At 41.6% G+C, this 27,501-nt stretch overlaps 1 protein-coding gene across 1 annotated transcript in view; it reads left to right on the forward strand.

Moving 5' to 3' along the window:
- The window catches only part of COL9A1 (collagen type IX alpha 1 chain), an 86,204-nt gene extending 60,426 nt beyond the window's left edge, over window positions 1-25,778 (forward strand). Inside the window, exons 29-38 of the mRNA XM_048496309.1 lie at window positions 3,666-3,719; window positions 4,437-4,508; window positions 7,564-7,599; window positions 7,690-7,734; window positions 8,525-8,557; window positions 13,565-13,711; window positions 15,076-15,130; window positions 17,931-18,119; window positions 19,583-19,660; window positions 24,776-25,778. Of these exons, the coding sequence (XP_048352266.1) occupies window positions 3,666-3,719; window positions 4,437-4,508; window positions 7,564-7,599; window positions 7,690-7,734; window positions 8,525-8,557; window positions 13,565-13,711; window positions 15,076-15,130; window positions 17,931-18,119; window positions 19,583-19,660; window positions 24,776-24,960 (894 nt within the window). The 3' untranslated portion in view covers window positions 24,961-25,778. The remainder of the gene's footprint in view (window positions 1-3,665; window positions 3,720-4,436; window positions 4,509-7,563; window positions 7,600-7,689; window positions 7,735-8,524; window positions 8,558-13,564; window positions 13,712-15,075; window positions 15,131-17,930; window positions 18,120-19,582; window positions 19,661-24,775) is intronic.
- The last annotated feature ends 1,723 nt before the right edge of the window (window positions 25,779-27,501 follow it).

The raw sequence follows: 27,501 nt of genomic DNA on the forward strand, positions 1-27,501 counted from the left end.
TCATGCATATTTACTCCAAAGTAAGTCAATGTGTGTATTAGACTGTACCTTTACCCTTCATGTATTACCTCATCGGGCTGGGCCAATAGAACTGCAGTACTCTCTGGATACCATTTCACTAGTTAGTTCATGATAGGATGATCCACTAGCCTCTCTCAAATCAGCCTTCACTAACTTTTACTTACCCTGGGTTCACCTCATTGACTTCAGCAGGGCATGCAAGGGGATAAAAATAGACCACGTGAGAGAGGTGCTGCACTGGTACAACCAAAATTAGGGCGGCAGCTGGAATTGCAGCATTAATTCAGTTTTATGATGAAAAGTCTTACTTGGTAAGAAATACAGGCGGAGGCAGTACATAGGAGCAGCAAAATTGAACATAGTCTGAGACCACATAGCATATTGCAGCTGACCTAAAATGTCAATCATAAGATTAGGGTATCATTTTAAAAACCCATCTGAGTTCCAGGAATTGACCGACATGTTTAACACAGCAAAGCAAGATCCTAAGTAGATAATGTATTATAGGGAACGCCACTGGCTCCTCCCCAGTTACATTTTTAATGTCAGTGGACCAAAAGAATAAAGGAAACAAGCAGGGGAGACAGCCAAGTGTCCACTTTACAGGCCTTTTGTTCAGATTTATTCTCATTTGCTATCACAGGCAATTGGATGCTGACAAGCTTTGTGCTGATACAGATGCCTGTGAAAAGCAGCCCTTTGCAGGCACATACAAAAGCATTGGACTGTTTATTTGCAAATACTGCAATTAAGAAGAATATGGATCCAATTTTAACTGCGCTAATCAGACTTGTTTTGTTGCAAGATTCAAACTTGCATTTACTTAAGGAATTATTACAATGTTTTTGAATGAATCACCCGTGAGGAGTGAAACATAATCCATTTGTTCTATGAAGCTTGCCTTCTGATTACGATTAAAAAAGGGTGTGAATGGGGTGGGTGGGACACACTTCAATTCTGAAAACAATAGAATAGCATTTTAGTGCCTTAATTCAAAACATAGTTTCCTGTTTCCCATAATTCTTGCACCGTTTTGATTCATATGTTCTATGGCAATTGCTCAATACCATTTTCTGCCTCCATTTGTGGTTGAAATCCTTTTAACTTGCTGTAATGATTGTTCCAAAATATTAATACTTAACCATAAAAGAATAACCAATTATAATATTGGCCTGAATCTTGCCAGTTTCTTTGCTGGCATTAGAAGGGATCTCTAATTTTCTTTTTTACTGTATCTTCGTCCCATGTGGTTCTTTTTCTGCACAAGCCCCGTGATCCCAAGTGTAGCTTGGGAGAACCAAAAGAGGTCAAAAGTTTGATATGTTGAGGAAAATAGTTAAATTCAGTTATCCATCTTGCCTTATCCTGCCACACATAATAGTTCTGGTGAGTACAGCCCTGACAGTCAGAATCCTTGAATCTATTACCCCGTGTCCTAGCCAATGACACAGCAGAAAATAAGCTTGCTCCCTCTTCAACATGACATCCCTTAAAATATTTAAACATAGCTATCATGCCCCCCCCTTAACCTTCACTTCTCCAGACTAAACATTCCCAACTCCCTAAGACTCTCTTCATAGGGCATGGATTCCAGATCTTTTACCATTTTGGTTGCCCTCCTCTGGACACATTCCAGTCTGTCAATATCCTTCTTAAATTGCAGTGCAGAGACCACAGTACTCTAGGTGAGGTCTGACCAATGCAGAGTAGAGTGGTACAATTACTTCCCTCGATATAGACACTATATTCTTATTGATGCATCCCAGAATTGCATTGGCTTTCTTGGCTGCCATATCACACTGCTGACTCATGTTCAGTTTGTGGTCTACTAAGACTACCAGAACCTTTTCACATGTACTGTTGTCAAGCCAGGTATTCCTTTACTAGCTCTTTATTCTATGCTGAATTTCCTCTACTGTATCTTCTGAACCATATCCTCCCACTTGAGCACTGTTTTTATTTTGGGAGAAAAAGAGGCAAAGAAGGTGTTGAGTAGTTCTGCCTTTTCTCTGTCCCCTGTTAGAACTTCACTGTTCTCCACGCAGTGACTCAATCATATCCTTTTTCTTCGTTTTGCTACAAACATAATTAAAAAAGCTCTTTTTATTGTTTTAACATCTCTTGCAAGTCTGAGCTCATTGTGAGCTTTAGCTTTTTTTTATTTCTCCCTACATGTCTTGACTATTTGTTTGAATTCCTCTCTGGTAATTTCCCCTCTTTTCTATTTCTTCTACATGTCCCTTTTATATCTTAGCTCACTTGAGAGTTCTTTAGACATCCATCCTGGTTTCTTTAGACACCTCCCATTTTTTTATCCTCATTGAAACTGTTTGAGATTGTGGCTTCAAGATCTCACTTTTAAGAAACTCCCATCCATCTTGTACTCCCTTTTAGTATTCTTAATCATGGGATCACAAATAGTAGTTTCTTAAGTTTACTGAAATCAGCTTTCTTAAAGTCTAGAATGTGTGTTCGACTAGACTTGGCATCCCCTTTCCATTGTATAACAAACTCCAGGAAAACACCTGAGGACTCTACCACCCCATTAATCAGGCTATCCTTGTTGGTTAGGAGCAGATCTAAAATAGCCATTCCCCTTGTTGCCTCTTCCACCTTCTGGACTTGTCCACCTTCTGGACTCGAGGCAGCTTAGAAACTCCTTTCCCTTCCTCTCCCCACAACAGGCATCTTGTGAGATGGGTGGGGGTGAGAGAGTTCTGACCGAAATGGGACTAGCCAAAGGTCACTCTACAGGAATGTTAGAATGGACAAACAAATTCAGTTCACCAGCCTAGAGTCTGCTGCTCATGGGCAGAAGTAAAGACTCCAACCCAGTTATCCGGATTAGAGACCACTTGCACCACACTATACTGACTAGGCCAAGGATACCCTGTGACCTTTATGGCTGAATAGGGCTTTAAATCCAGGTTAGCATTTGTCTTACTCTGGCATTCTAACCATATTGGAGACATTACAACTAGTAGTCACAGATGCCTGTCCAGGGTGTTTGTTGTGAGGAGGGAAGGGCAAGGAGATTGTAAGCCCCTTTGAGTCTTCTATATGAGAGAAAGGGGAGATATAAATCCAAACTCCTCCTCCTCCTCCTCCTCCTCCTCCTCCTCCTCCTCCTCCTCCTCCTCCTCCTCCTCTTCTTCTTCTTCTTCTTCTTCTTCTTCTTCTTCTTCTTCTTCTTCTTCTTCTTCTTCTTCTTCTTCTTCTTCTTCTTCTTCTTCTTCTTCTTCTTCTTCTTCTTCACATCAAAAAATGCAGCCATCCGATTCAGTGGGGGCCAGAAGAGCATTTTGATGAAGTGATCTCAAATGTATATCCGCATCTGTATTAGCTTGTGTACATATCACCTTTACTGTAACTGGGCAAGTATGTGTGGATTGAGCCATCTGAAGTACAAATGGGTCATTCAAATCTCACATGTATTGTAGTCTGAAAATTTCACAGACATGCTGGACAAAAAGACTTGCTGTACTCTGGTTCTTGAAACTTTGCACTTCTTTCTATTAGGAGATTATTGAGATCAATTAGTTAATATTTTTATGACCAACATTGATAAAATATATTTTGTTTTAATTTACATTCAAAAGAAAATGCTTCTATGATATAACAAGTGTCTTCTTGTTTCATGAAAGGGCGGCAGAGGAGAGCCAGGTCCTGCAGGCCCGCCAGGCATACCAGGTAAAATGGTAAGCAGCCTGTGCCTCTTGCCATCCGATTCATGTTTATTTTTCCACGTGCTTATGGTTCTTATTCATTTATCAAACAAGTTACAAATGAGTATGAATAGGATTGTTGTTGGTTTTCCTTGTCCCAACTCTACTATAATCATATTTCTTATTAGAATCCCAGGAAGCTGATTTTGGAATATGTCATTTTTAGGTAGTACTATGAAAAATCAGAAGTCTCTTTTTGTATGTGCCATTTGGAAAGGTTGTTTTCCTGTTTGGTTGTGCTATTCGTTTTCTAGAAGTAGAAATACTGAAAGACTAGCTTTAAAGAAAACTAGCTTCTATTTGGCATTAATAGCTAGCAAACATGAATGGGTTCTTTCAGATGATTCAAACGTCATTTGTGCGGTGTCTGCTGAAGGAAGCCTGAATATTAGGGGTCTGAAAGAGCTCACTGTTAGAGAGGAATGCTCACACCATGGGGGAGAGGGAGGATAGTATTTTTAGCACACCCATTAAAAGCAAAAAACTGCTGTTTCTGACTGCCATAGTGAAGTGCCAGAAACAGTCCAATATAATTCTACCACTTAAAAGAAAGGAATATAGTCATCATTGCCTGATGTCCTACTGTTCATAGGAAGGCCATAACTTGCTTCACTGAATCTGGCTATTGACTATCACTTTGTTAGGTCTAAAAGTTATCCTAAGATTCTGTCAAATTGATTATTTGCACAGGGTGCTGAGGGTAACCTAGGCCTTCCAGGGTTACCTGGGCCTCCAGGACTTCCTGGTGCTACTGGTGACAGGGTGAGTATATAATTTGCCAGTAAGAATTAATGCACCTCACTCTTCTCACTGTGAATAACAATTTTCAAGGTTTTTTTTAGTTTCTCACAATATTCCTGAATCTGTTTTTGAAGCAAAGCTGAAAACGAATAGCAATAGCTGCTTGCAGGTTATAATTTTATGTTCCAGTGTCCCTTATTGTTAAGTACTATGAACAAAACTGTACCTTTAAGTTTTTCCCCCCACTTCTCTCTCTGTTTTAATGATGTTCATCAAAAAATCCTCTTTATATGTTTACTGAAGTTTTTGTACAAATAAAACTATACAATACCATTTTTTGCATATTCCATCCTTTTGTACCCCACATAAAAATCTTGCTGTCTAATTTAGTTTTCCGTGCAACAACTTCCACAGCCTTTGGGTGAAATCTCACATTGGCAAATGAGCATGACTTCATCACCTAGTGCATTAATATTAATAACACTTGAACCTCATCCAAAAGCTTGCAAATTTTGATTTTGACATAATTCTGATGGTCCCACATCTCTGTGTTACTCCACCTTCCAGATAATTTTTAGTGGCTGCTTTCATGTTAACAGAAGCTTAGTCACCAATGTTAGGATCGATCTTATTCTGATTTAGTAGTCAATGGGATCCTCTTTCTCAGGAAATACTCCTTCATCTGTTAGTTTAATCAAGTGGTGTTCTCTGCTACTTGTCTTTAATTTGTTGCTCTGATAAGTAACACACATCATTATAACTTTAGCTGAATTAGCAAAGTACTGTGAGATCCCAGAGGAATTGCTTTCTAGGGTGTAACGTGAAAAAAGTTCACACTGGCTCATTCTGCACATGCAGAATAATGCACTTTCAAACTGCTTTCAGTGCGCTTTGAAGCTGTGCGGAATGGCAAAATCCACTTGCAAGCAGTTGTGAAAGTGGTTTGAAAACGCATTATTTTGCGTGTGCGGAAGGGGCCTCTCAGTCACTGGTGGTTGGCATTAACATTTACTAGCGTTGATTTGCATACTTCATTGTATCTGTGATTTCTGCAGTAAACCATGTGAACTTTTTATACTTGGAATAGAGTATGTTTTGCCTGCAACAGTGCCTGAGATATTTGCCTATTAGTTATCACAAAACATCAGTAGCAATTATTAATAGAAATTATTCCTGCAATAGTGTCCTATTGTCATAACTGCTATAGAAATGTTGAATTAATCTTGCACAATGGAAGTAGAGACCCAAGTGCTTATGTTCTTGCTAGAAGAAACTGCAGGTTCAGAGATTGATGTGATTCAATCTTGTCTTCAACCCAGAGAGTTATATCTGTTATGATTCCCTCACCTTGTGGACAGAGGGGTGGGGAAGGGTGTGAGGGAAGAACACCAGCAAACGATGCTAACTTGCCAAGAAATAATAATTATCAAAAATAATAATTTCTTCAGAACATGGCCCAGTAAACCAAGCCAAATGGATCAGGCAAATGAGTCATGCCATAACCCTCAAGGCAGTGGGATGTGAAGGTATACAGGTATACAGGAATCCTGGACACAAGAAAAGGAGACAGTGTTGATATGAAGATGAAGAGGTAGTCAAGAGCAAGTGATTAATTTACATTGAAAAGGCTGACCGGGAGTACCTATTCACAAAATTACACAGTTTTATTCTATCTGGAAATGCAAGCCCCCATGTTACAGATGTATATTTGCTTACCAATTCTCCTGTATCAAATCTGTGAAGATCTGAACTGCCTTAAAAAGTCAGAAGCCAACCTGGAAGGCCCGCTGCTGAAGCTATAGGAGGCGACCTTGAACTCTTGTATGGGGAGAGACTGTTCCTCCAGCCAGAGTCTGGGATAGGATTATTTGGACAGCAGCAGGAAACTTGTCCTTTCTTCCCCTTTTCCCTTTGATGACCATCATTTTTGTGGTTTTTTTCTGCCTCTTGTAAACAGATGTACAGTTTCTTTGCTGATACAGCACTACCTTTATTTGAATTCATTTAAAAATTCAATATTGGTTTTGTTCCTAATTTTTTTTCATTATTTTTTACTCTGCTTTCATTAAATAATTCTGAATGAGCATGCCAGTGTGATTCTTCTGCCCACTTGCAACCCATTTCAGTTCAGTACAAGGGACAGTTCCAGATACTTAAAGGGAGCGAATGCATCTATTATAACCTATCAAAATCCAATTTTATATTTCTCTGTAATGGATAATATAGAAAGAGGTTTTAAACATTCCCAACCCACAGTGTCACTTATATCTCACCCCACGCCCCCATGTAAGGTTTTTAAAAAGATCTTTCTGCCCTTACAACTTCTACAGATTGCACTAGAAGCCAACTAATGGCAGTGCTTGCATTGCTAACAAATATGTTACACTCCAGAAATGCAGTTTTAGCTAAGCCACTTTAGATCATGATGCAGTAGGCCTAAGGCAGATGGCCCAAGTGGGTTGGTCTTTGGGGCAACCACCTGGTCTTACCTTAGGCCCCTTCCACATGTGCAGAATAGTAAAATCCAGTTGCAAAGTGGATTGAAAGTGGATTGAAAGTGCATTATTCTGCATGTGCAGAAGGGGCCATAATCCACTTGCAAACAATTGTGAAAGTGGATTGAAAATAAATTGTATTGTCGAAGGCTTTCACGGCCGGATTCAATTGGTTCTGGTGGGTTTTCCAGGCTGTCTGGTGGATCTTGTTCCTAACATTTTGCCTGCATCTGTGGCTGGCATCTTCATCTTCAGAAGATGCCAGCTACAGATGCAGGCGAAACATTAGAAACAAGATCCACCAGACCACGGCCACACAGCCCGGAAAACCCACCAAACCAGTTGAAAATACATTATTCTGCATGTGCAAAAGTGTCCCATGCCATTGCTTCCTAAAAGTGAATTCAGATTTTGCACTTTAATGGTTTAGGCTATGTTTTACTTGCTATCTGATCATTTTTAAAAATTTTATAAGCTACCTTCTCAGTGGAATGGTGGCTATAAATGAACTAAAATAAACTAAATTTATGTTAATAATTTTTTAATTTTAAAAAAATGTAATCTTTTTAAATTGCATATAGGGTATAGTTGGTGAACCAGGACCCAAAGGAGAACAAGTAAGCATACATTCATGTTGTTTCTCATGTTTCTAATATTGTCAGAATTCTGGAAAAAATACATGATACCTACTTCTTGTTATAATGCAGGGCTCTGCTGGTGGAGAAGGGGAGCCAGGAGGAAAAGGAGACTTTGTAAGAACTACTTTCCATTTCCTAGAGCTTTATAGACACTAAAAACTGATAAAATCAGAAGCTTTCCCCCATAAGTTGGAAAAAAGATTCTATAACTTATTGTCGCAAGAGTTTTGTATTTTGAAACGAATGAAAATTGATTGGCTATGTCATAATAATGCGACTAAGTGCTAAATAAGGTATCTGAAATAGTTGGTAAATTCATAGAGAATGAACTTATATTAGGTTTTCATGGCCATATTTATTTTAGGAGATGCTGGGTTGTGTGTTATATTCCACTAGCACTGTGGTGGCGAACCTATGGCACTCCAGATGTTCATGGACTACAATTTCCATCAGCCCCTGCCAGCATGGCCAGGGGCTGATGGGAATTGTAGTCCATGAACATCTGGAGTGCCATAGGTTCGCCACCACTGCACTAGCACAAGGAAGCTTGCATAAATGGAATGCTTCAGTTCCACAGGCAGAAGGTTTCTTGCATGGAAGGAGAGCTCCGGCCCCTATAAATGCAAGATTGTTGAGGATGATTCTGAATTGGATCTTGTATAGTGAATACAAATATTTTGCAATAGGTAGATGAATACTCCTTGTTTTCAACATTTTCCTCTTTTAAAGCTTACAGTATAACGTGAGTTTCTTGTGATACCTTTGTATCATTTTGGTGGGTACTTTATTACAAATGCCAGGAATTCTCCTTTCTTCTAATAGTGGTATAACTCCTGACTATTTAGAGAATATCAAATCATCGCATTCATACACTATCTTGACATAGTTTATCTTGTTTTGTTAGGGCGACATGGGTTTGCCAGGCCCTAAAGGATCTGTAAGTATGATGAACTGCATTGTTACTGAAAATCAAAGGCATAATAAATCAGCAGAATATTTCTAACAATAAGATGGTTGTTTGGCTTCACAAATGGAGTTTAAATATTTAGTTCCCCAAGGAAGAAAGTTAAGGCAAATGTGAGCTATCATTCATTTTTATTATACAGCTGTAAATTACTGGAAGGTTTCTCAAAGTTAGAAACATGACAACCCCCCCCCCCCACACCCACCCACACACACACACACCAGTTGTCTGGGTATGACAGTAATGGAAGTGAAGAGACAGGTAAATTAATAGTATGAGACGGCAAGAAAGAGTTCCCAGTAGAGCTGGGTTGCATTATTTAATAGTTCATATATACAGGATTATGCATCTTCTATGTGTGTCACATAGTACACCCGCTGCCCATCCCCTCCTGGACTCAAGGTGGCGTACAACATTGATATAAATATACATATAAATAAAAACATCTGAAAAATTAAAAACATTCCAGCAATATCCAATCAATTCAGCTGTTAATCCAAGAGACAAATAAAACAGCCCTGTAGCAGTGTGGATAACACATCAGTGCAGAGGCAGAGCTACTAAGGGATGGGGTGGGTGCGCATTGCACCGGGCACACACCCGGGGGGATCACCCCCGCCCCCCCACAGTGCCACCATGTCGCCCCCCCCCGCCCCCACACACTTACCTTAGTTCAGCCTGAAAGTGCAGGCTGGAAAAGCGGCATGTTCACTTGAGTCTGAAAACGGCCTGGTAGGAACTACACTTCCCAGGAGACCTCTGGGAAGTGTAGTTCCCACCAGGCCGTTTTCAGACTCAAGTGAACATTCCGCTTTTCCAGCCTGCACTTTCAGGTTGAACTAAGGTAAGTGTGTGGGGGAGGGGCACCTCAGTGGGGGGCGGAAAATGCAGAGTGCACACTGGGCACAGTATGACCCAGCTACGCCTCTGCATCAATGTCTTGATAAGAGGACAGGAAAAACAGGGAAAGAGGGGAAGGGGAGGTCAAATGATATTATGGCTGTCTCAACCATATGCCTGGTGGAACTTTTCTGTTTTACATGCCTGTTTTACATGTGAAATTGCATAAGATCCCCCAGAGCCCTGGTCTCATCAGACAGGGAGTTCCCTCAGGCTGGGGCCAGGGCCTTGGTCAAGGCTAACTGAACTTCTCTGGGGCCAGAGACCACCAGTAGATTATTATTCCCGGATCTAAATGCTCTTTAGGGAATGTACCAGGAGAGATGGTCCTCAAGGTACGTGGACCTCATACCATTAAACTCTTTGTGTGTGAGTACAAGCACCTTGAACCTAATTTCGTGCTCCACCTGGATTCAGTGCAGCTGGTGGAGCACTGGTTGGATATGGGCCCACCACAGGGTCCCTGTCAGGACCTTCAGTGCTGCATTCTGGACTAGTTAGAGCTTTCAGAGCTGGCACAAAGGGTAGCCCTGTGTAGAGTGTGTTGCAGAAATCTAATCTGGAAGTGACTGTTGCATGGATATTCATGTTCCTTGAAATGTTTGCACAGAGCTACACTTTCCCATGCTAGTTCTACAGTGATGTTCCAGTGGAAGAATATAGATTGGATGTGGAGTGTTAGGTACAGTTTACATACATACAATTGTACATACAAAGCCAGCAGTGTGGGAGATTGGGTCCCAGGCAGAGAACTGGGGCCCCAGAATATAGGGACTCATGCCAGCAGCTCTCTCAGACTCAGTGGGGACAAGGGGCTCGGCAGAGTCAAGAGGTAGTGGCAAACTCTGGTGGAACATAAGTGGAGGAAGCCAGAGCAGCATGCATGAGACCCACATTGAGAGAAGTACTGCTTGCTTCCTGGCTGTAATGTACACGACTGCTGGGGACTACAACTTCAGCCTTTCACAGGTGGGAGGGGTCACTGCATAGCTGCTACATACATTATTCAGATATTAAACATAACTGCTGCTTTTTAAAAAAAACTTTATTTCAAAATAACTACAATTATGCTTTTGTCATCAATAACTCACATTTATCACTAGTCCTACACAGAAGCATCAAGCAGATTTTTTTTTTTTTTTTAAAAAGAGATTTCCTGTTAGCAGTGTGCCAACAGGGTTGTATATAATCCATGAGATCCAGGTAATGTTCGATTATTTAAATCTTGGAAGGCTCCTTGTGAACTTGTTTTTCTATTAATTTCTGTTCTGAGAATTAACATGAAAATCTTCGCATATCTTTACTATTTTTTTACTCCAAGATTACCAAATGCTGTAATTAGTACTGTGCTTCTCTGAGACACAGAAATAGTTGCAGATATTTCTTCCTTTCCCTGCAACGCAGTCGTTTGCAAACATTTGTGTCGCCAATTTCTAGCTTATCTAATATTTATTTCCTCTGCAGATATATTTATAGAATATAAAAATTGAAAGTTTAAAAAGCTGTTGTGGTTTGTGGTCTTCTTGGTAGTTAAGCTGATTTTAAATATTTGATTAATTCATAGGATTTTTGTAAAAGTTTAGAATTGCTTCAGGGATTCATACATTTATGTCTGTCTGCAAAGGGGAAAGCGAAAGTACATGTAATGTACTATGCAGTTGTTGCTTTCTTTTCTATTCACTTATTGCTATGTATAAGTACAGTCCTCCTTACATCTCTCAGGATTGCCACCAAAATAAAAGTAAACCAAGAGTCTCAGATGAGGCTGTTACTATATTCTTCATCCCCCTGCCCAATTACTAGAGTTATTCTGAATTTCAGTTAAAGAATCAAAACCTCTGAAGGTTTTGATCCTCTGAAGATGCCAACCACAGATGCAGGCGAAATGTCAGGAGAGAATGCTGCTAGAACATGGCCATACAGCCCGGAAACCACACAGCACCCAAATCAAAACCTGTTTGAATGCTAAGTTGTCATGGCAGCCATATTAAATAAGGTCAAAAACGCTAACTTCATTTACTGAACAGCCTGCCAATTTTCCATTCACTGTATTTACCACTCAGCAAAATACAAAACTAATGGTCCAATCCAGAATGGGGGCCAAAATGGCATTTGGGAGTGGTGGAGGGGCCCGCCTGGCAGAGAGAGCAAACATGACCAGGTGCTGCACAGCTCTGTGGTGGCCAAACCCAGAAGTGGGCGCTGCCAGAGAGCTATGCTGGTGTCTGAGCTGATGCTGGTGCAGGGAGTGGATGGGCCAGGGGTGTTTCAGGGATGGAGCTGACTTAATGGCCCAAGTCCTTTTTGAAGCAGTGTGGTGCTGCCTTTGCCACACTGTCCTTAGTTGTTGCAGCATACCCCCATCTGGATTGTGCTCCTCCTATAAAATCATACCTGCCCTCAAAGCATTCATTTCCCACAGTAAATGGCATGGAAACCTGGGGAACTTGTACAAAACAGACTGTGGAGGGTATCCAAACATCCTCCAAGTAGCCTTCCTTCAACCAAAGGAGCATTCTTCCAACTTACTTTGCTCTTCCTCCATTATATTGGCAGAAAGTTCAAACTTGAGCTTAAAGGAAATGTAGGGTATAAATATTTTAATAAATAAACTGTACTCATTGGCAAGGTAGAATGGAGTAGGATTTATCCCTGTTACAGTGGGATACTTAGGATACTGTAGAAGAGTAACTGAGAAGAACACCTCCTCCTCACACTTTCAGATATCACCCGGGCAGGGAAACCTCTTACTGACCAGGCTTTTTGGATTTTCCCCACCTTTTTCTTTTCAGGGACTGAACTGCTTCTAATATGGCAGCGTTTATAATAAGAAAGCACTTTCCCTCAGGCAAAGGAAGCCCATTATTTTTTTTAAATCTCTCTGGCAAACCCCTTATAAGGCAGAAATAATAATACTGAGGCAGGACTGGACTTAAACAGAATAAAAGATTTATCAACAAAGACGGGATGGGAATGGGAGATGAATAACCTAGAACAGGGGTAGGGAACCTGCGGCCAATTGGCCATGCTGACAGAGGCTGATGGGAATTGTAGTTCCTGAACATCTGGAGAGCCGCAGGTTCCCTACCCCTGACCTAGAAGAAGGAATGAATAAGTGATGGGAGGGAGGGAATGACATGCAAGGGAAGAGGAGTAGGGGAGGGGAGTGAGTGAGGGTGACATGCAAGGGAAGGGGAGGGAGGGAGAGAGGGCTTGGCATATGGACATGGTCCACCCACCCTAGCGGAGGGAGGGGGGAGCGGTGGAGGGATTCAAATAATTTAACAACTGTTTGTTTACAAGCACCATTTTAACAACTGGTTCTGCCGAAGTGGTGCGAACCTGCTGAATCCCACCACTGGGAGGGAGGGGTAGCATGCAAAGGAAGGTGAGTGAGTGAGTGAGTGAGTGAGTGAGTGAGTGAGTGAGTGAGTGAGTGAGTGAGGGATGGCATGCAAGGGGGAGGGGTTGGTTGGTACATAACTTCAATATCCTTACTCAGCCCTCACAGATAGAGCCCCCAAAATAAACATAAAACCATCACATAGAGGAAAATAAAGCAAAAGCCCATACAGCAGATTCTTTAGGATTCTTCTTTTCACTGCCTGGAAGATCTGTCCCTCCTTGGTTAATAGCTCCTCAATAAGCTAACCACCAGATTTCCTAGTCTGTCTTCTATATTTGCTTGCAACCACAACACATTGGGCTGTCACACAGTTAGGCAAACCAGAATCACGCATGGACTGCCACTACTTCTCTTAGAGTGATTATGTTTTTAACACAGCAAAGGCAGTTAACTCTTTATAAGCTTCAGGCTCCAAAAGCCTGTCATATAGTTTTACACAAGGAGATAACCTCCTCCCTCATAGTGGCATCAAGTCTTCAGTGACCAATCAGAGTGCAGGGTTGCCTCAGCCAGTCAGGTGATTTCCCTGTTCCTAGGCCTCTATTCCTCTCTCTGAGTGAAAACAATAATGGCTGCTGACAGACCTGCACCTATTGAAACATACTTTTCTCTGCATTCTGTCACAGTAGCATTCTCAGCAAAGAGTCACATGCTCAATGCATATAATTTTTTAGGTTGGGAATCCTGGTGAACCTGGGTCACGTGGGCCTGAAGGCAGTCGTGGTTTGTCTGGTATAGAAGGACTGCGTGGGCCACCTGGACCTCGTGGTATGCAAGGGGAACAAGGTGCTCCAGGGCTACCTGGAAGCCAGGGTCCAGCCGTAAGTAACAACTTCCTTTTATTCATATGTATATTTTGAGAGCCAGCATGATAGAATGGTTAAGAGCAGTGAACTCTAATCTGGAGAATCAGGTTTGATCTTATCTGGTGAACTGGAGAATCAGGTTTGACTCTTATCTGGTGAACTGGATTTGTTTCCCCACTCCTACACATAAAGCGTGCTTTCAGAACTCTCTCACAGTCCTTTCAGAACTCTCTCAGCCCCACCTGCCTCACAGAGGTGTCTGTTGTAGGGAGAGGAAGAGAAGGAGATTTTAATCCGCTTTGAGATGTCTTACAGGAGAGAAAGGCGAGGTATAAATCCAAGCTCATCTTCATTTTCTTTGGCCTGTCCCATGACAAAACTGATGGCTGTACAGATGGAGGGAGGCCTCTTTTGTCTCTCTGCTTTTTACTCCATAAAAACAGGCACCAATCTATAAAGTATTATTTGTAAAAGTGTAATCAAATTGCTAGGGGAGGGTATGAAAGAATAAGCAGGAAGTCATCAAGTTGTTATGCATGGTTGCTGTTGGGTGCAGGGAAGGATGCTGTATCAAGCTGGTTGTTCCTGGCAGTGCTGCTCTGGGTCACTCACCGTAACTTCTGATCCTGTGTTGTTGGGTGTAATACCATTTTCATCTTGGTTGCGGGAATTTACACCCCCAACTTCTGGGGCTTGGCAGCCATAAACTAAATTTATCTCTGATAGTGCATTACCCTGAGAAATTCTGTGGCGCTCATTTTGTCATGTCACCTAAAATAATGCAACTAGATGGGCCTGATGACTGTTTTTGCATTGGTCCATAAATACTAAGGCTGGATGCTGATTTTTTGTTGAAAGCAGATACGCCAATGTAAAACGTGAGTGTTGAGGCCAATACAAAAGGCTGAATGAGGTACTTGGGGAGGGGGCGGAGGCAGATCCTGTGGCAGTCTCCCACTGCTGAAACTCACAGCAGCTCAGCCTCCAAGGAGTTGTGGCACCAGGAGCATTTGGCTGTGAGTTGTACTAAGTGTGGCTGGATGCTGTATTACTATGCACTCCCCCGCCCTCCTGTGAAGCGTTTCCTTATCTGCAGTGCGTCCTGCATGTCTGTGACAAATCACAGAAGAAGAAAATGCTGATGAGGAGTTGGGGGTTTCATGACTAAACATCTGGATTGCTGTTCCCCTTCCCTTTTCCTGGCATCCTTTTGCTCCATGATTGTTGGAGCTGCTTTGGCCTGCAGAGAGAGAGGTGGATGCATTCATGGTTTTCATTGCAGGATTGGACCCTTCACCTTAACAGTATTTCCATTTGAAGTAGTCTTACAATGTGTCTCAATGATTTATAGAATGATTTTATGATTTTTTTAATTCCAGGGTCGCATGCCAACTGATGGACACATTAAGCAGGTTTGCATGAGAGTAATGCAAGGTAAATAACCTTTACCTACTTATGTGACCAGCCAGAAGACTGCAAGTTGGTTTGCATTCAGAATGTTAACTGTGCATGCGTTGTCTCCTTTGTTGTATATCAGCCAATGCATTAATTTTAAAATTCCTGTGATGTGATACTTTTTTGGCATAAATCAACTCAAATGCCAAACTTTGGATTTACTAGTTGCAGAAGAGGTATCATCAAAGCAGTGGATCAACTTTGATTTAATGGTTTTGAATGTGATTTTATCATAGATGTTTTAAATTTTTAGCTGGCTTGGTGGCCTTTGTAAGACAGAAAGGTGGGGTACACATTTTTGTAAATAAATAAATAAATGGGTTTTTTGTGGGATGGGCTGTGGGAACCTACTGGAGGAATTGTTACCATGAGCCCCAATACCAAGATATTAAGGAGCCACAAAATGTGGGGTGGCAGAGGAGTGATGCCCAAGTGCTCTGTGGCATTTGTGTCCTGGAACATGAGATCTAGCCACAATATAATATTCCTTGTTATACATTTTGTGTGAAGCTGGATGAAATAAAGAAGGATTTACACCCAGTACATGGGCCTTCAGCTGCTGATCTTAGTCCCACTGGAGTTTAAGATCCAATGAACTAAATGGTATTTGAAGAGTACAGTGGAGTAATTGTTCTATCCCAGGGGTAGGGAACCTGCGGCTCGAGAGCCGCATGCGGCTCTTCTGCCCTTGCACTGTGGCTCCACGAGCCGAGCTGCCGGCCCCATCCTTGCCCGCCATGCAGGCAGCAGGGCGGGTGCACCAATTGCCCACGGTTGGCTTCCCCTCTCGCCCGCCCCGTTGGAGCGGGGCGGGCGCTTTCCCGGCAGCCGGAGAGGCCGAGCCGCCGGCTTCATCCTTGCCCGCCCTGCAGGCAGCAGGGCGGGTGCATCCATGCGCTTCTCAGAATGAGCGGAGTAAAAGGTAAAAAAAACCCTATATATTTAGTGTTATCTTTATTTTAAATGTCAAAAATTATTTGCGGCTCCAAGTGTTTTCTTTTCCCGTGGAAAACGGGTCCAAATGGCTCTTTGAGTGATAAAGGTTCCCTACCCCTGTTCTATCCACTTCCATATGGCATAACCATCTCAGTATAAGACCACCATGACAGCTGGAATTTTGGAGAGTCTGCAGTGCTGCCCTACTGGCATAATTACTGCCCAAAGAATGAACAAGGATAAGTAACTTCATTGAACCATTAATTTTTAATTTACAGTTCACCTTTTATGGAGCTCAAGAAGTCACTTTTATAAGGTTTAGAAAGAAGCTGTAAATGGCCATGTTCAGAGTTTGCCCTGTCATTATAATACTCTTGTCATTAAATTAGGGCAGTGAACAATTTCCTGATAACAGGGGAATTAATAGGTAGTGGTGGGGTTCAGCGTTTTAAAATGTGCCGAGGTTTATGGGAGAGCAGCTACTAATCTGTCTTTTCCAGATATGTATGAAGTTAAAGACTTAAACATTTGTTTCATTCTTGATTTATATATTAAAACATTTTTCGGCTGGGATTTATTGTGTGGAAAAAGATATCTGGCAGGTGGATGCTGCTGTGTACATCCTAGGGCAGTGTTTCCCAAACATTTTTCCCCCATGGCCTGATTATTTTAACACCTCTCCTTCGTGATCCACTAAAATGTTTATAATCTGCACACGGCAGTGTCAAAGAGGCTCCCCACCTCCCTCATAGCACCAGTGTCTACCGTGAGCTGCAGCTCCATCCCTGGCCCCTTTCTGAGTAGTTGGATGGCCGGGGAGAAGCCCTGAAACAGCTGTATCGTCCTGCCTAATGCGGCTCCAGGTGGGTGGTGCCCTCCGAGCAAGGACAGAGGTGGTGTGGTCGGTCCCAGCCCAGGACATTAGGAGCCCCAGCATTTTGCTTTTGTGACCTGGTGCCAGGTCACACAACCCACCATTTAGGAAACACTGTCCTAGGGGATATTGCACTATTGTAATCCAAGACATTAAGAGGCTTGCGTTGCACTCTGTGATTTAATTTGAGTCAGTCCCTGTGAACTACTTAAAAAAATAGGCACCAGAATACAGCAGCAGCTTCCAGCAAAATATTTTCATCTCTCTCTATCAGTTCAGGATGCTGCTCAGAACAGGGACTTTGGAAATGCTAGATAAAGCAAAGCAAAGTGTTAACAGGTTCAATGCTATACTTGAACAAATGATTTGCAGGCACCAATACTAGTGAGGGAGAGAGGAAAGCAATTTGGAAACTTCTGTGTTGGTCTCTTTGTTTGAATCTTTTCACAAATAGAATTTGAATCTTTTAACAAATGCCAGTGTGCAACCTTTAAGTTCTCACTTAGGACCTTTTAAAAGCAAAATTACTGTGTGAATAATCTCATTCCTTTTAACCATCCACATGTATACTGAATACTTTTCCACCTAAGTCTCTGTAACAATTATATGTTAATTGTAGCCTATTTCATCTCCTAGTATGTGAATCTTGTGTTCACAATTTCCAGGAATTATCGAAGATAAGGAATGTCAGTGTAAGGCCCCGGGCTCCATTTGGCACTTCTATGCACTGTGCTAGGTCTGATTACAATAATGAGAATGTTTATTGTAATTTTTAAGAAGAAAATCCTCATAGTTATAGAGGTTGGTTTGAAAATATATTGGCAATTGCTGGAAGGCAAGAAGCAAATTGACAACTGAAAGAATCCCACATTAATTGCTCTGTTGTTATGTGAACTCTTACAAGTAATATCAACAATTCACAGCAACCTTCATTTTGTCATTCATTCTGTCATTCTTTGAATTTCACAGAACAACTGGCTCAGTTGGCTGCCAGTCTTCGGAGGCCTGAATTTGGTGCTCCTGGCCTCCCAGGTCGACCTGGACCACCTGGGGTTCCTGGATCTTCTGGAGAAAATGGCTTCCCAGGACAGGCTGGATCCCGGGGGCTGCCTGGCCTTAAGGGTCCTCCTGGTGAAATTGGGCTGAAAGGGATCAAAGGTAGGCAGAAAAAATGAAATGGATAGATGTCGGATGAGTGACACCTGTCTTGACGACACTACATGTGAAAGGGATCTGGGAGTCTTAGTAGACCACAAGCTGAACGTGAGTCAGCAGTGTGATGCGGCAGCCAAGAAAGCCAATGCAATTCTGGGATTCATCAATAGGAGTACAGTGTCTAGATCGTGGGATGTAATAGTACCTCTCTATTCTGCATTGGTCAGACCTCATCTGGAATACTGTGTTCAGTTCTGGGCATTGCAATTCAAGGATATTGACAAGCTGGAATGGGTCCAGAGGAGGATAACCAAAATGGTAAAAGGTCTGGAATCCATATCCTATGAGGAGAGACTTAGGGAGCTGGGTCAGGAAGCTCCCCCTAATGATTAGATGGAATCTCTTTTCCTGCATCTTGAACCCATTACTCCTGGTCCTAGTCTCTGGAGCAGCAGAAAACAAGCTTGCTCCCTCTTCAGCATGACATCCCTTCAAATATTTAAACATGGTTATCATGTCACCCCTTAACCTTCTCTTTGCCGAACTAAACATGCATGTGCCGTTACCTTAATGAGGGTGCTGAAGACAGCTGAATGGCAGCTGCAGGGTTTTCAAGACAAGAGAAGTTCAGAGGGGTTTTGTCACTGGCTAACTCTGGATGCAACTCTGAACTTCCTTGGTGGTCTCCCATCCGAGTACTAACCTGGGCCACCCCGGCATAGCTTCCAAGATCTGATGAGATTAGACTGTCCAGTTCAGGTCCCAAGATGTTCTGCCCTCCAAAGGCTAGCTGCTGAAGGTAGAATCTAGGGGCTTGTTCCTGCTGACTCTGGCTCGATTACGGGGGCTCTGTACTGAGATACTTCCATCACTCCTTTATATCACAGCCTTGTTCTGAACCTCTATTTAGTCCAGCTGCAAGTGATCTGCATGCACTAGGTCGTGTGTCATTCTAGTACAGTTGGATGCCAGGAGAACACCTACTGCCCACACACTGCTTGGTGCACAGTGAAATGCCTGGCATTGGAGTCTACAAATAGAACTCTTCCACCCACAGAAATGTTAGGTGGAATTAAAATGAGAAATCAGCTTGAAAGCACACCACACGTAAATGTGCTAGCATAATGAATGACTGTGTAGAGTTGAAAAAGGATGCATGCCAAAAGCACTTAGTCTACGTGGAGAACAAATGCAGACCTTCAGATACATACCTCTTAGCAACAAAAACTAGAAATAGGTAAGGGATTATGTAACAATCAGAATTTAAGTCTTCCTGCTAGGTTATGGCATGGCAACAGCTACACTTACACATTGTCACAATACATGATATGTGTTCTTACAGCAACATTACTTTCCATGGCTTATACTGAATAGTTCATTAGTCTTGCCAGCTGGTTTTCAGTGACTTTTAGTACAGAACATTTCTTTATACAGACTGAATATAATGTTTTATTGGTCCATTTTAGGTGAAACTGGAGAAAAGGGGGAGAGAGGGTTCCCTGGTCGAGGGCCCAAAGGGTTACCAGGAACAACAGGACTCCCAGGTAAATATTGACAAGTATGTGGGGAATGTCTTGAGCTCTGTGGCACAGAGTGATAAGTTGTAGTACTGCAGTCAAAGCTCTGCTTACAATCTGAGTTTGATCCCTGTAGAAGTCAGTTTTAGGTAGCTGTCTCAATGTTGACTCAACCTTCCATCCTTCCGAGGTTGATAATATGAAGACCCAGCTAGGGAGGCAAACCACTTTGTAAACATAGTCTGCCTAGTAAATCTTGTAAAGTTATATCATCTCACGGTCAGGTTCAGTAATCCTGTGCTTGCACAGGGGACTACTTTTACCTTTTTATTTGGAGAACAGAAGTCCAAGCAATCCTTATACATCTGTGCATTAAAATCTATTGGAACTTTTTTTTAGCCATATGAAAACATAGGGCAAGTGAGTACTGAGAAAACTTTTAACTTTTCATGTTATTCTTTTTTGAACAGTCTTCTTTATTTGAATGTACAGACAATCCCCTTAGTTTCTTTACTTGGCATGAAATCATCTTTTACCTTGGAAGGATTCTCCCATTCCCTTTCCAGTTCAGTGGTCTACATATTAGAAGTCAGTGTTCACCTTAAGATGAGGCTGCTATGTTTAGGTTTCCTGTATCTGGATAACATGATTCGTATATTATACAAATTATTTGTGAATTATACAATTAAAAACATTAATTGTTGTGTTATCTACCAATTTCTTTGCAATTAGGAAAGAGTGTGGGATGTCATTTGGTTTTGTCAAGGCTTTTCTTTAGTATCTGCAATAAAGACTAACCTTTGAACTTTGAAGAGGATATTTTTCATTAAAATAACTTTTTGGGGAGGGGGGGTTATCACTCCAGGACCAAAGCCTGGACTAATTATATGCATTCCATCCACTAATGTAACCAGACTTGCTCCTTTTAACTGGGTAGGCTACTAGCTAACATTATTTTAATTTTTTTTCAAAAAAAATTCAAATTATTTTCAATAATTTCTTCAAATTATTTTCAAGTTTTTTAAAATACAAAGATAACTTTTTGGGGTGCTTCCAACCTTTCAGAAAGTGTGGGAGACTTTCTTTGAAGAGAGAGATTAAATTTTTATTATGCTGTTGTTTTTGGAATAATTTGGAAATCCACAAGAAGGCATGAGAAACTTTTCCTTGAAGTTGATTGCTTATAGCACAAGAACACAGAAGTGTTAATCAGCTACTGCTGCAGGCCCTCAACTAAGGCAAGTTCAGAAGAAGCAGCTTGTGGCAGTGTGGAAGCAAAGCATTCCCTCTTGCTTCTCATAGCTGTCAGTTATAATCAGGACATCCTTCATTGCCCAGAATAAAAGGAAGCTGGAACAGGTCTATTACCATTTTATAAATGAGGCAGAAAACTTTGCCTTCTGTCCCTGCTTCTAGAAGCTCTAGAAATGTGTTTCTGTTGTATGTAAAAATTGACAATTCAGGCTAGCTATTGGGCCAATCATGTATTGGGTGGCATGACCAGATGCTGGATAAAACCTGGCCGACTTGGCAACCCATTTTAAGACTTCCAACTCAGCTTCTAGATTGTAGTTAGCTGCCCACAAGTGTCTTCCTATATTATGTTGTACCATGGTTGCTGTGTTAACAACTGAAGATTTATTTTTATATAAAAGCCAGTTTGGAGGTCAAGGATCCATGGAAGGGAATTATTGAACTCATGATGATAAATAGAGGGGATATTGCCATCATTGCATGACATAGCAAAAAGTGACTGCTTTCAGGATCAAGGCCAATTAAAAGGGAAAGTAGTCCCTTGTGCAAACACCGCATCATTACTGACCTATGGGGTTACATCAGATTATGACATTTGCTAGGCAGACTTTGTTTATGGGGTGATTCGCCATTTCCTTCCCCAGTCACCTATACTTTACCGCCAGCAAACCCAATAAGTGTTTTAAAACAATAAATGGGCTTCCCACATATCATCAGAATGTGGACAGTAGGCAAGCATTTGTGTTTCCTTTAAATCTGATTTTGGTTGACCAACATTTTGAAATTTTGTGTACTAGAATTTACTATACTAATGTGATATACTGATCCGTGTTCTGTGGAGCACTACAGAACTCCTGGAAGAACTTGATTATTCATGTAACACAAGTGCCCTCTAGTGGATATTGTCATGAAGATCATTTGCCAAAAGTTATAAGTCCTGCTTTTCTGAATCATAATGTTCTGGATTCATCCTTCTCCAGAAATGAACAATGCTTATTAAAGTATACTCACTAAATAGCAATCTATGGAACTTCAGTAAATGCATATGGTTTAAATTGTCTTAAATTATCTAGAAGACAAATTACATTAAAATATCTCTCCCTCTCCTCTCATCAGGATGTTAAATTTTCTACATGACAAAAATCAGTTTTAAATTTCCTCTCAATTTGAACTATTCACTTGCAGTAGCTGGAAACTGGGAGGGGATATACTTGGTCCTAACGGTCCTTCAGAGGGGGACATAAGTCAGCAATAGACTACTTACTTTGCTTGCAGGTAGTCCCATGTTCCATTTCTGTATTCTCCTATTTCAGGATTTCTGGATAAGAATCTGAGAATGACCTTTGTGTGAGAAACTGAAATATCATTGCTTCTCAGAGTAAATTGTACCAGGCTAGATGGACCAGGGGTCTGACAGCATAAAACAGCTTTGTACGTTCCAAACTTCCCCTATTTTAAAACTGGGGAGAGATGATTCCAGGGTCACCTTTGGTATCTGCCATTAGCAGGACCGAGAAAGGCCCATGACTGTGTTCCAGTACTCTGACTCATCACCAGACAGGTTTATGTTGAAGATCTTCTTGTATGCTGGTGAGAAAAAAGGAAAACTTGAGGGTTAGATCTGAGTCCCTTCCCTCCAAGGAAAAGGAAATATCATTCACTGTAAATCCCCATTTTTCAACATGTTCAGAGGGCAGTTTCAACTTTCAGACAGGTATCTCCTCCTAGGCCTGAAGAACATCAGGTTCTTACTCCACCCAGAAGAGTGGCTTCCTGAACAATCATGAGCAGAAGCCACTCAGCACCTGGATCCTAACCCAGCTCTAACAAGAGTAGAAAAAAAACATGTTAGTGGGAAGTGCTGTCAAGTTGTAGCCTACTTATGGTGACCATTGTAGGAGTTTCAAGGTAGTAGACAAATGGAGAAGGTTTCTCATTGTCTGCCTCTGTGTAGCAATCCTGGACTTCCTTAGTGGTCTCCCACCCAAATACCTTCCTTAGTGGTCTCCCACCCAAGTTTTCAACATCTAATGAGATCAGGCTAGTCTGGATCATCCAGGTCAGGACAGCAATAACCCTACAGCTATTAAAAACCTTAATGTGAAAGCAAAAGACAGAGGGTCACCTACCACAGGGGTCTGCAACCTGCGGTTCTCCAATTGGCCATGCTGGCAGGGGCTGATGGGATTTGTAGTCCATGAACATCTGGAGAGCCGCAGGTTGCAGACCCGATATCAGAACCACACCTGCCCAGGAGTGCAGCACATACACATGCCAAAGGATAGGTGGACTGTCCTTTGGAGATCCTGAAGAACAGGCATTTATGATAGGTAACATTTCTTTTTCTCACACTTATATTCAGAGGAAAATCTCTATTTCCAGGATATAAAAAAGCAACACTGCCTCTTAGCACAGGATCTCCAACATGTTACAGGTTAAGGAGCTAATTGCAGAATTCTGTTGTCTATGTAATATTTGGAGAATGTATATATTGCAGGTGACAGCTCTATGAATTTCCTGTAAGGGAAATCTCCCCCCAAAAGTGGTCATCTTCAAGACATTTAAACTCTGAAAGACCTCCTTGAAGGAAACAAAATGTGCCTCTTATCCTGAATCTAATTCAGTTGAAATTGGAGGGACCTCCAGACATTTCATTTTATGCTAGTTCTGTTCCTTCAGATGAACTGGACCAAGGGAGAAGGAAAGGAGGGCTTCTTGTAGCTGGGGATGGGGTGGGGTGGGGAGATGTCAGGAAAGCAATCTCTGTGTTTGCTGGAATGATTTTGGCTGAGCTTTTAGAATATAAGAAAGAGCCTGCTGGATCAGACCAGAGTCATCTAGTCCAACACTCTGCTACTTGCAGTGGCCCACCAGGTGCCTTTGGGAGATCACATGCAGGATGTGAAATCAGTTGCCTTTTCCTTGTTCTTAGGTTTCTTACCCTTTTGCAATGGCACTCGTGGACTTTTCTTCCTCTTCCAGTTTAGTCAGTCTCAGATAAGATAGAGCTGTGTACCTCCTGAAGCATCCCGAACTTTGATTAGAGTAGGCCATAGTCCAGGTGAAGATATACTCCTCACTGGGACTGCAGTGGAGTGAGGCATGATGAGGAAGCTGTGCTGCTGGACTGGAGATGCGTGAACATTGTCCCTTCCAGTCTCCTCTCACAAAATGGAATCTGCAACACGAAAAATGCAGCAGAACACCATCGTTTGGGGCTAGGCAGTGTGGTGGCCAAATTGCTGCGGTCAGTTATCTGCTGATCCTCCTCCAGCTTGAAGGCAGGTAGGGGTAGAATGTTCCCCTTCCTTTCATGCACTCTGTGGTTTCCTGACTAGAAAGTATACAGGGAGGGAAAGGAGAAATAAGAAAAATAAAATGTTTTCAAATAACAATGAGTTGCACAGTGATTGGAGTGTCAGAGTAGGATCAAATTCCCACTTAGCTGTGGAACCTTGCAGGGTGACTGTGGCCTAGTTTCACACACTCAGCCTAACTTATCTCATGGGGAGGGTGGGGGGAACAGCAGTATAAAACTGGAGACAGTCAGACCCAGTTTGATTCTGTGCTAACTGGCTGGGTCAAGCTTTAAACTGCAGGTTTGAGCCAAGCCCAGCATTGAACACGTGTGCCCACCCCTGAACTCCACGTGGAGTTTGGGGTCAGGGCGAGCCATAGTGCTTAGCATAGCTACCAGTGGCAACCCTGGTCTCCTAATGCAGTCAGAGATGGGCCTTTTCTTTTGACCAGGAGGTGATACTATCCTGGAAGGGGAGACTGCCCCCTGAGCATGAGGCAGTTTTTCCCTAGGAGTGTCTATTTAATGTGCACTTCCAAAGAATATGAACCTGCTGAATTCCCTGACTCTTGTGCTGTCTTGTTCTTTAGGAGAAGCAGGCAAGGCCAGCTATGGCACAGATGGACGAGATGGTGAAAGAGGCCCACCTGGAGAGGCTGGTCTACCTGGTGTCCCTGGCCCTCCTGGCCCGCCTGGCCCTGCTGGCTATTGTGAGCCATCAGACTGTACGGTGCGAGCAGGAATACGAGCCGGAAAAAACGTGAAAGGGCCATGAGAAAAGCAACGATCCATGTTACTAGCAGCAGTGTACTTATCTGCACATACATTTGACAAGAAAGAAAACAGAAGCAAAGGATACTGTAAACAACAGAGAGAATCTTATGAGACGCTTGACAGACTTTAATTGAACCAGTTGTCTCTTTCTTTACAACTTGTGCAAACTTTAAAAAAACAAACAAAATGGTGCTTACAAAAATGTTACCAGATGGCTTTTATTTCTTCTTGTGGTGAAAAGCAGCTGTCTAATTCTTTTATTTTTGAAGGGCTTCTTTTTAAATACTAATCTAATCCTTTTCCCATACTCATGGTGTACTGCATCAGAGAGAATGTTGTAATTCTGTTATAGCTGTTACGGTCCATCACATTTGTAAATTAAATTAAGATGATTTGCATTCATTTTTGCCACGTGGGTGCTATGTGTTACCAACCGTGCATGGCCCTGTCAGTCTGATTTTAAATAGACAGACATGGCTGCCATGTAAAATCATGCTGTAAAACATAAAATGTTTGCATGCTGTAAAACAGTGTAAATGTATGAATGCTGGGCTACCAGGACCACATCATGTGAAATAACCTTGACATGTAGAGGCAGCTATTAATCATCTGCTCCAAATCCTGTTTTCACATGACACTGTCACCATTTCTACCCTGTACTTTTGTTTGAAATCAAAGAGGTCAGAAAGCCACTGGTAAGGGGATTTTAATCTTCGGAAACAGCTAAGACTTATAGCTGTGCTTATTTATTTTAAAAGCTCTTAAGTGACATCTTTGGTTGTAAAGGAAAAAAATGTGGAAATAAATAATGTTTTCTAACCCTGTGCATTTTTTGTATGAATGGTTAAAAACACTTCTATTAGCACACCTTCCCAGAAATATCTTCAGTTATATTTTCAGTGGTAATTTCGTTTCTCAATTAAACAAAAGTATAATGTATTAATTAGTGTTCTTTTTTTCTCTTTCTCTCCTTTGTAAATTTGTTTTTTGAATTATATATATTTTCAGATCTGTTGTCTTACGACAAAAATAAAAATGCCCTTATTTTAATCATCACTACCCCCTCCTCTATGTTGCTGCTGGTATTTTTCAGCAAACGAAAACTCTGTTGGAAACCAACTTGAATATAACAGACCAGTGCATTTATGTGAGGAGATATAATTGTGAGACTTTTTCAGAATGGAGGTTTCTTTCATAACAGGAAATAAACATTTTTATTACTTGCAGTGGGTGCAGCCCAAATCTCTTAGGATCAATATGTTTCTTCAAAACAGGTCACATATAGGTGGTACAGTATGTACTTCATTGAGGCAGACATCCTTGGATAGGGCCAGTGGTGGGATTCAGCAGGTTCGCACCACTTCGGCAGAACCGGTGGTTAAAATGGTGCTTGTAAACAACCAGTTGTTACATTATTTGAATCCCACCACTGGATAGGGCTCAATTTCTGAGTTGTGTCAAGGAGCAGTTGATTCCTCATCAACCAATAATATATTTGACAAAGACATGTCAGATTCTATTATGCTGTGAAAATGAACTCCAGTGCCAATTAGCAAAGAAATTTCTCTGCAGGTAAGCATGTTTGAGTACCATCTTAGACAGGTACAATGAATTTGGTTGTTTCTCACTTTTTCAAAAATTGTTTTAATGATTTTTTTCTTGCATGTTTACATCAGGCATAAAAACTAGGGAAAAATGAACTAACAAACACCAATGACACCCAAAATGAATTGCTATGGCTCACAAGAACCCTCTTGCACCACCAGGTAGGAGGCAAAATTGCTCCACTTTTTCTTGACCAATGGGAAGTTTAGAGAAAGAAGCAACGTTTTTTTCAGTTTAAGAGGAAGATGGTGTTACCCAAATGGCCCAGATATGCATATATCTTGACCGAACGAGTGTCCTCCCTATAAGGGTTAGAAGCCTATACACATCTGTGCCTAGGGCAAATATTATTGGGATTGTATTGCCTGATGTATGTCATGGTTCAGCCTTTTGGTGCATCATCTCATAGGGGTGTGCAGATTCGTAGAATAAACAAAGCAATAGTTTAGTTAAGGATTTATTAAAGAAATAAAAGAATAATAGCTGAGGGAATTTTAGCAAAACAAAAACAGAGTTTGAAAGCATGCACACACACACAAAATACCGTATATACTTGTGTATAAGTCGACCCGCTTATAAGTCGAGGCACCTAATTTTACCACAAAAAACTGGGAAAACTGATTGACTCGCATATAAGTCGAGAGTGGGAAATTCAGCAGCTACTGGTAAATTTCAAAAATAAAAATAAAATTACATTAATTGAGCCATCAGTAGGTTAAATGATTTTGAATATTTATTTCAAAGAAAAACAGTAAACTAGCTCTGTAGTTGGAAAAGATGGTCAACAAATACAATATGGTCTCAACAATAACTTTAAAAGTACAAAAACCTTAACTCAACCAGCAACCAAGCTAAAACACAAGAGTTTAAATCAGGGGTAGGGAACCTGCGGCTCTCCAGATGTTCAGGAACTACAATTCCCATCAGCCTCTGTCAG

Source organism: Sphaerodactylus townsendi, linkage group LG01, assembly GCF_021028975.2.
Source record: "Sphaerodactylus townsendi isolate TG3544 linkage group LG01, MPM_Stown_v2.3, whole genome shotgun sequence".
In the NCBI taxonomy this organism is placed as follows: Eukaryota; Metazoa; Chordata; class Lepidosauria; order Squamata; family Sphaerodactylidae; genus Sphaerodactylus; species Sphaerodactylus townsendi.